Consider the following 10,219-nt stretch of genomic DNA (forward strand, 5'->3'; position numbering starts at 1 on the left):
CAGGTGAAATCCAGGTATATAACCTGCGTTTATGTCTCTTAAAAAATGTATTGGCTATGAATAAATCATTGTGCAAAATTCGATCATTCTCTCTCCTGCTTCATTTCTGTCACCGAGTCCATGTTTTCCAACTACTGAATCTTCTTTTTTGTTCCCGACTTTTGCATTCCAGTCACCCGTTATTATCAATGCATCTTGATTGCATGTTCGATCAATCTCCGATTGTAAAAGCTGATAAAAATCTTCTATCTCCTCTTCCTTATCTCTGGTTGTTGGTTCATATATTTGAATGATAGTGGTATTCACTGGACTTCCTTGTATGCATATAGATATTATCCTGTCACTGACAATATTGTACTTCAAGATGGATCTAGCAATGACTTTTTTAACTATGAAAGCAACTCCATTTTTTCTCACCTTTTCATCTCCAGAGTTTCTATGTGACACAAAAGGAAAGCTGTGAGATACGATGCTAAATTTTATACAGATAAATACAATTTTTATTTCTGAAGATGATTGTTGTTGTGTACCATTGAGTCAGAACCATCTCATAGCTGATCCTCCAGTGGGTTTTCAGAGGCAGGGAGCTCTGGTGGCCTAGTGGTAAGAAGCTTTACTGCAGTCTTGAAGGCATGTGGTGCAGATCCACTAGCTGTTCTGAGGGAGAAGGATGGGCAATCTCCTCGCTTGAGATTAACTGCCTCTGAAAACCCATCTGAGTGTCAGCTAAGGATTGTTTTTGACTGTACTGTACAGAACAACAAATTGCATGGTAGAAGATTGCCCAGCTTTCTCCTGTGAAGCAGCTGCTGAATTTGAACTGTATACCACTGAATTGGCAGTTGAACTCCTTACCACTGATCTATTATAGACTTTAAGTAACAAAACCACAAAAGACATGGGATACTGGGGTAGGGCTATGACTGAGGATTAGAGATCTTGGTATGTAGTTTTGCTACATATCAGCTATTTGAGTGTATAAAATGTCCTCACTCTGAAGCTCTGTTTTCTTACCTGTGAAATGCTGGCATCTCCTAAATTATGATTCTTAAATTATATATATAAATGTGTTTAGTATAGTGTCTGGTAAATGGCAAATTAAATCTTTTAATAAATTATGGCATGGCCCTTAAGGTATTGCCTTTGTTACCTAAAAGTGGCTCCTTTCTGGCAGTTGGAAGCCACAAGCACGTCCACAGGAGAAAAATAGGCAATCTCCTCCCATGAGACTTATAACCTTTAAAACCCTGGTTGGTTTTTAGACTTCTAACTTCATGGCAAGGTTCTCCCTTTAAAAGAGATAATAATATGAGTTCTTTCCAGGACATAAAAGTTTTATAAGGAAAAAAAAAACCAAGATACCAACTTATGGAATACTTTGAAAAGTTTAAACTAATATAGAAAAAAAAAAAGTAAGATTGTTTGCCTCAATATAATTAAATTCCTATATCTACAAAGTACAAAATGCAATCTCCTCTGTAATACTGACTGTATTATTCATTCTAGAGCAGTGCTTGAAACATCACAAGTGTTCAAATATTTGAAATATTGTTAACTGGGTGATCTCCATGTGATATTGGTTCTCAAGCTTATTGAATGTTTGGTTTTTTTTCCCCCCCGTCCGGCTTCACACTTGGCAATGGCAGCAAACGCTGGAGATGAACCTCACCAACCTGGTTAAGCGCAACAGCGAATTAGAAAACCAAATGGCCAAACTTATACAGATCTGCCAACAGGTTGAGGTATGTATGTCAACATTTGTGATTCTTTCAGATGACTCGGCGTGGGCTATATTTAGAGGGGACCTTTTTTGCCATAATGTAACTTAGTAATTTGGTGTGAAGAATTAAATTGAATCTGAAAATATTGTTCTGTTAAGATTGGAAGGACAGTAGTCCAAAGGAGAATTTTCTTATCCAAGCAGTAAGCATATGAGAGAATCAGATATTAAGTGTGTTTCTTCTTTTACCTTATAGCTTGTGAAAGAGATTATTATTTTAAGAAAGTTGAGAATTCTGAATTGGAGCAGAGGTCTTTAAAAAATAATTTATTTGTTTTAATTTTATACTAATTTATTTATAAAGTTTGAAGACATTATTTTTCATACTGGATCTTTCCCATTTCCTTACCCCCCCATCAAATTGTACAACCGTATGATTACCCCCTCCTCACCCCTCTGCTCCCCCACGTTGTGGATCCTCATACTTATTCTACAATAATGGTTTTATACAGTATTTGTCCTTATGGGACTGAGTTCACTCAGGAAAATGCTCTCCAGTCACTCTCAAGTTAAGTAGTGATTTTCAAAATCATTGCTCCTATATGCTGCATAGTATTCCATTGTGTGAATGTACCATAATTTCTCGATCCATTTGATTGTGGTTGGACATTCGGGCTATTTCTATGTTCTTGCAATGGTGAACAGCGCTGGAACAGAGGACTTTCGTTGAGTGAAATAGTTTCTGTTACAATATTACTAAGTCTATCTTTCCTCAGCCTCTTATCCTTTTAGCCCTTGCATGTGGTCCTATCTATGCCATGTATACAATTTACTCGATCCTAATCCTCATTCATTAGGGAGTGTTGGTGGCTAGGGTACCATGCTATCCAGTTGGAACCAACCCATAGCTGACCCTGCAATGGTTTTTGAGAGGCAGTAAATCACATGGAGTCTTTCTCCTGCAGAGCAGCTCCTTTGTGGCCTAGTGGCAAGAAACTACACTGCAATTTCCAAGGCATGTTCAAACCCACCAGCTGCTCCACGTGAGAAAGATGGGCAGTCTCCTCCTGTGGGATTTACTGCCCCTGAAAACCCTCTGGAGGGTCATCTATGAGTCTGTCCTGAGTCAGTCACACAACAACAGCAAGTCATTCATTACCTTTCCACTTAGTCTAATCATTCATAGATGATATATGAGTTAAAAGTTCTAAAAAAAAAAAAAAAGAACAATGATCTCTACTGAATTGTCAAGTGTTACACCACTCACCACTGTAAGGTTTTAAAACCTTCATCGAATAGGTTAGAGAAGGAGTCACCCACTTCTTAAGTGAGCAAAATAAGAGAAAGAAATTGATGTTTCTCTCAAGTATATGAAACTTTAGCCATTACACTTGGTTTGTGTTGATTTTGTGGGAGAGATAATAGTAGGACTTCAAGTGTAAATACCATTGTGTGAAATATCATAAGGCTTCTCATTGACAGTAGTTGGATAACAATGCTACTAATTCTGTTTTCAAGCATTATAGTCTAGATCTAATCATATGTGCATGACAGATAGGGCTAAGAGTACATGTTTATTTTAAACAATACAAGAATTTTATTAAAAATCTTATATCCTAATCCCATTTTGAACATCCTATTTAAAAGATGGAGGGTACTCCTCCTGTAAGGCAAAGAATCCTCTTATTACATGAGTTACCATGCTTTGATTTTTTTTTTAAATGGTGGTTTTCTTATAGTAGGACATACTTGTATGTTTAATGTATAATCTAATCTCTGTTGGCCTTTATATTTGTGGAAGGGAGAGATAGTGTACATAGGGGACATAAAGTGATGTTTAAGCTAAAGGTTGAGATTGTAAAGTGGAATGGGAGAATTTAGAAGAAGCAGAAGAAATGAAAAGATCATTGGAATGTGAGTTGGAAAATTGTATTCTACACTTTACAGGGAACTGGTAGTGTGAATCTGAATAAATTATTCTCCTAATTCCATATTCTCCTAATTCGGTGTCTTTACCTTTAAAATGTGGGTTTGAACTGTCTACAAGACTTCTAATGTCTCTTGCAAATTTCAGAAGCCATGATTCCATAAATGGTTACCTATATTCTCTTCTTTTTCACTATTGTCTCCTTTCCAAAAGGGGAGAAACAAAATATTTTTGTTTTCAACTAACTCAAATCCCTTGATGTTCTCCTAGTAAAGATTCTGAGTATGCTGTTCGATTACAGTAAAGGAAATCTACACTGACTGACTAATGAGATAAGGGACTATTGTCAACAGGATACAAAGTAAGGGATCTTTTGCTTTAGAATTTGCATACTTGATAGGCTCATAATAGCTAGTAGGGCATAAATGTGGTTAGCAAGAATATTTATCACCTTCTTCATTTTCACCAAAAAGGCTTTATGATACAGTGAATGTTGTAGCTACGATAGCAAAGTAAGCAGCATTCCCCTTCATAGTCCACTTTAGGATCTCCTTAACATTACATCTCCCCATCCCTGGAAAGTTTACTGCTGTGACCAGTCTCAACCAATCATAGCCCTATTTCAGCCTTTTCCGACTCATGCTACCAATCAAACCTTTATATTCAGGGCACTTCTCTGTTCAAAATGCCAGGAAGTAGTTGCATAGAACAGTCCATCATTGTGTTAGTAGGGAGGACCCATTCTGGCCTCAGGATAACAAGGGATATTTTAACAGTGTCTTTCCCCCCCCCCCATTAATTTTAATGAACATTTACAGAGATTTTGGATTTCCAATCATTCATTCATTCATTGTTGCACTTTTCTCTCCCCGCCCCCAGTTTTCTCTTCTCTTTGAAAAGTAAAAGAAAAATTCCTTCATCTTAGCTAGTGTTCCCACATGAGCCCTTAAAAGTTACACTAGCACTGACAAGTGCAAGTATAGTGGGAGGGATAAGTAGCCCCATGAAAAATAAGCCAAAGAGATACTTAAGAGGCACCCTAGGGGAATTTGTTAGATCCTATCATACAAGTTACTTTCTGCTCTGACTATACCAATGGTTAACCTTTAAAAATATCTACATATGGTGGCTATACCAGGTACAAAGAAAATAACACAGATACAATATCTTCCCTTTGAGGGCTTGCTATATAAAATCCACTTTCTGTGGATATAAATGTGCAGGAAATATTAGATAAGGTTAAAAACATTAACTGATGCATGAAAAGTAAAATATGGCAGTACATGTCAAGGGTGAGAATCTATTTTGAGAGACAGCTTGATAATCTATTTGGTTTAGGATTTCTGTCTTTGATAAAGGCCCTAAACAATTGTTTATGGAAGACCATAGCTGTTCTCTATGACATCATCTCTTCTGAAATCTAAGGGATGTGCCCTTAATTTCTCCTTAATAATAGGGTGAATCAAGGGTACTTATTATACTCATTCAACATAGAGTCTCTGTGTCCAGAGGCTTTAGGACAAGCCCCAGGATTAGAAATGCAGTTAAAGAAGGGACTTGAGACTTTATAAATACTTTCAAAAATGAAATTAATAGTAGGATACTGCCTGTTAAGAGAACCAGCCACTAAGAAGTGGTTTGACATTTTCTCACTGTATCTAATCCAGATACGTCTACAGGGAATGACTATATTCACAGTGTCATTGCAAATTGGGCGTGGGTGGAGGATACCAGTTAAGGCACTTCTGAGAAAACTGGAATACACCATTTTCCTGCCAAACCTGTTCCTCTTTCTTATTGTTTGCAAATGTTTTTGTCATAGATTGACTTTTTTTTTTTTTTTAAAGAGGGGATCATAAATACAGCCTCTCTATCCAGGCTTTTTTCTCCTTGTCTTCTATTCTCAGAAAGTAAACAGAGCTGCATTCTTCCTATTATTACAGAAGCAGAGATTAGAATCGCCACCAATTTGGCAGTTGAATTCCACGGGTAGTGTAATCTGCACTAATCGTTGTTCAGAATCTATTAGATGGGTCCTCAGAAAATAGTTTCTCTCAGGGCTATGAAACATGGGAAGGTGGTAGAGACAGACCCAAGACGCCATTTAATCTGGTTAAGGAAGGGCATGCTTTGACCTTGCTACTCAGGCCACTTGATCTCTATATATAGCTCTTTGTCCTGTCTCATCAGGCATCCTTTGTTTATATTTCCAAAGGAAATCTCTGTATAATGCATAGTCAAGGGAAAATGTATACCAACAGATGGATACTTCCTCTTGGCTTCCAAGATGCCACTGTTTTATGAATAATAAGCATTCCTGAAAAATACTGAAAAATAGTTAAAACATTGATATGATAGCCATTTGGTCAACACATATCTTGAGCATACCCTATGTACTTAGTATAGTAGGCAATTTAGGTGCTACAGGATGACTATACATGGTTGATGACCTCCAAAACTTTTCTCTAGTTCAACTCGGGAAAACACAGTATCTAGAGCTCTGTTGGCTTAGTGGTAAGGAGTAAGGAGTTAAAGGCAAGTGGTCATGGGAGAAAGATGAAAAATCTCCTCCCATGCAATTTACTTCTCTTGAAAACCCAACTATGAGTTGATTCCAACTCAATGACGTATAACAACAGCAGCAAGAAGTTGAGAATGGAGGTCTTTGGGTGATACAAACAGTGTGTGCACAACGGGAGATCCAAATCCACACAGTGGAGTCTCAGAAGGAAGTCCTGGTGATTTGCTTCTGAAAGATCACAACCATCAAAAGCCCTACACAGAGATTCCATTCTGAAACACACAGAGTTGCCATAAGTAAGAATAGACTCAATAGCAACAAGTAACATGAGAGAAGATAAGCACAAAACCGGGGAACACAAATGTGGTAAAGCTCTTCCGATTTTACTCAGCAGTCTCATTCTTTTCTGGCACTGAGCATTGAAACTCTTTCACACCTATTTTGTATGCAGCTTTCTTTTCTTCTCCTCTAGAGCTGTTGCAATGCAAGGGACTGATGTACCCTAGCAGATCCAGGGGCATGTTAATTTTTTCTGGTTCTTCTCTAGCCTTTCAAGGAGCTGTGTTATACTGCCTAGCCATATTAAGATAAAAAGAAAGGAGAGAGATGATTTAGAAGATGAGAGAGAGAGGCTACCCATTAGTTTGAGAACTTTTGATTTTCTGCCTTGGCATCAATCGATTGCAACACTCTTCTTTAAGGTTCACATTTTAGTGGGCTTAGTATTACCCTTCCCTTTGTACTGCTGCCTCCTCCTTTCTGCTGCTATTCCTTACTTAACTGCAGGTGTATTTGATTTGAGAAGGGACCAGAATCTTGGCCTTTATGCAAGTAAATGTCAGGCAGCTTCTCCAAGCATCAAAAGGAAGGACAGGTAATAGTGGGCATCGTCCAATGGTGATTATTTTTATAAAACAATATATGAGAATGATTGTATGAAATATAATTTCAATGAAGGAAAGTGTGTGTGTGGGGAATCTACATAAAAAGAAGTTTTTCAACAATTTTAATTAATACTTTAACAAAAGTTTACAGAAAACTTGGATTTCCTTTCATTCATTGTTGCATATATTCCTCCCTGTCCCCTCCCCCCACCCAGTTCTCTTTTATCTTTAAAAAGAAACTTTCACGGTTGCACAATTTCCTCCCCCCTGCCACCAGTCCACTTTGCTATGCACCTCTTATTCTGGACTTTTGTCATGACAATAATACCTAATCACATATCCCTTTCAAACAGTTTTCTCCCTCATCCGTTTCAATACAGTATACATAATTTATCCCATCTTTCCCAGTCTCTTCTCAACCCTGATGTCAGTCCTGTTTTACAACAGTGGCATTATGCAGTATTTGTCCTTATGTGACTGAGATATTTCACTCAGCATAATGTCCTCCAGGGCCACTCATTTTGTATACTATTTCAAGAGTTCCTTGTTTTTCAGTGTTTAGTATTACTCCATTGTGTGACTATATCACAGTTTCTCTATCCATTCATTTGTTGATGGGCACTTGGGTTGCTTCCATCTCTGTTATTGCATACAATGCAGCAATAAACATGAGTGTGCATATACCTGTTTGGGTGGCACTCCTGGTTTCTTTAGGGTATATTCCCAGTAGTACAATTGCTGGGTCAAACGGTATTTCTGTCTCCAACTTTTTTGAACAAGCTCTATACTGCCTTCCATATTGGTTGCTAACAAATTATTTTTGTTAAAGAATACTATGGATGGTTTCAGCAGATGGTGCTTACATGTTTTAGAATTGGAAGGTTGTTGTTATGTGACATCAAATTGGAATTCACTCATAGCTGCCCTGCCCCCCCTGCAGTGGGTTTTCAAGGGCAGTAAATCACACAGGAGGAGATTTCCCCATCAGCAGGGCATCTAGTGGATTTTAACCTTTTTATTGGCTGTGCAACTCCTTACCCACTGGGACACCAGAGCTCCCTAGAACTCGGAGTGGTGGCATGTAGATAATCAAAGCACCATAAATGTGTCTCTCGAGGAAATCCTCTACAAGTTCTGAAAACTTGAAAAAATAAAGGAGTAGAATGAAGTTAGTGTCATCGGGTAAAATTTAATGGGGGAAATGTTGAAGGAGGAGAAAGAAATTAACTGCCCTCCAAAAAGAGAGTGAGAGCAGAGTATTAGTGGAGGTGGAAACTTTACATAAAATGGAGGAGTAAATTTTACATCAAAATGGCAAGCTAACACACTAAATAAGGTACGTGGTTTGGGAACCACCAGCAGCTCCACAAGAAAAAGAGTAGTTTCTTTCTATGTGATTTACTGCCTCAGAAAATCCATGGGAGGATCAGCTATGGGTGAGTTCCAACTCAAAAGCACACAATAACTACAACAATAAGCACCAGATGCAGAGAGATAAATAGGAATTATCCCTGCCCTCAAGGAACTTGCAGACAGGCTTAGAGATGAATAGGTAAAATGTCAACTATAATGTCAAATGACAATTATTATAATGGCGGTAAATGCAAAATGACAAACCAACAGAAAATAAGAAGCACCCTGAAGGACTTAGGAAATGGTCAGATTAAAAACAAAAATGGAATTGTTTTGAAATAAGAATAGAATTTTTAAAAATATAATAATGGCTTTTAAGGGAGTAGAGAAGGTAACAGTTAAGAACACAAAATGGTGAAATAACATAGGGGCTGTTCATGGCCAGAACATAACACAGGAAGATTATTGTAAAAGAAACATCTAGAGAAATATTAGTAGGACACAGATTTTATGCCATGCATGCGTCTTTGGTTTTCACTCTGAGGGTTTTGGATAGTCATGGAAGAATTTGAAATAAATGATTAACAGGATAAGATGTGCATCTTAGAAGACTTGCTCTGACTGTAGAATGGAGAATGGCTTGATGAGCAAAAGTCAACACTGAAAGCAGAGTACAGTTATTGTTGTTGTGTGTCTTCAAGTCACCTGTGACCCATAGTGACCCTATATACAGCAGCTCTGAACCCTGCCCTGTCCTGAGCCAGTCTCACTAATTCCAACACACTAACCCCCATTGACCTAGTTACTGTATCGATCCATCTCATGCAGGGTCTCCCTCTCCTGTGCTGTCTGTCCACCCTTCCGAGCATGATGTCCTTCTCCAAGGACCAGTCTCTTCTGGCCACATTCCCAAAGTAAGTGAGGTGGAGCTTCAAAACTCTTACCTCCAAGGAGAGACTCGGTTTCACCCTCTCCAAGACAGACCTATTTGTTTTCTTGACAGTCCATGGTGTGTTCAAGACTCTTCTCCAGCACCACGACTCAAAGGCATCGATTCTTCTTCTGTCATCCTTAATCATTATCCAGCTCTCTGATGCATAGCAAGTAATTGAGAAGACCATGACCTGGATTAGGTGCACCTTAGTCTCTAGACTGACATCCTTGCTCTTCAGCACTCTGGAGATGTCCCTGCCAGCAGATTTCTCCAATGCAATTTATCTTTTAATTTCCTGATTGCTGGTTTAAGAGTGTTGATTGTGGAGCTGAAGAAGCTGTAACTGTTAAAGGGATAAGTTAAGAGGCTTTTCATGATCTAGGGAGAGTTGCTGGTCCTACCAAGGTAAGGCAAGGATGGTCAGGACTGGGAGGAAGGGAGGGATGAAATGAAAACATTTTAGGAGGTAGGATTACTATTACGTGGGTTTTTAGTTCAATGCAATGGATATAAAGGGGAATAAGAATACAAGAATTTTGTACAGGTTTCTGTTTTCTAGTGACTGAGAGAATGTGTTGCTTTTACCTAGGTTGGAAAAGACAAGGGGAGTATATTTAGTTTGGTTAAGGACAAAAAATAAGGCCCCCGGAATAGATGGTATACCAATTGAGATGTGCTCACCAAGCTGTGCCAAGAAATCTGGAGAACAACCACTTGGCCAACTGAGTGAAAGAGATCTATCTTTGTTCCCATTCCACAGAAGGGTGACCCAATTGAGTTTGGAAACTACAGAACAGTAGCCTTGATTTCACATGCAAGTAAGATTCTACTGAAGATTATCCAAAAACGACTGGAACAGTACATCAGCAGAGAACTGCCA

The 10,219-nt window shown here is 38.4% G+C and overlaps 1 protein-coding gene across 2 annotated transcripts in view; it reads left to right on the forward strand.

Moving 5' to 3' along the window:
- The window catches only part of MID2 (midline 2), a 158,345-nt gene that overhangs the window by 43,959 nt on the left and 104,167 nt on the right, over window positions 1-10,219 (forward strand). For both annotated transcript variants that reach the window (XM_006889903.1, XM_006889904.1), the window contains one exon: window positions 1,647-1,742. In XM_006889903.1, coding sequence (XP_006889965.1) covers window positions 1,647-1,742 — 96 coding nt within the window. The remainder of the gene's footprint in view (window positions 1-1,646; window positions 1,743-10,219) is intronic.

Source organism: Elephantulus edwardii, unplaced genomic scaffold, assembly GCF_000299155.1.
Source record: "Elephantulus edwardii isolate Elephantulus edwardi_28Jun2011 unplaced genomic scaffold, EleEdw1.0 scaffold00083, whole genome shotgun sequence".
NCBI lineage: Eukaryota > Metazoa > Chordata > Mammalia > Macroscelidea > Macroscelididae > Elephantulus > Elephantulus edwardii.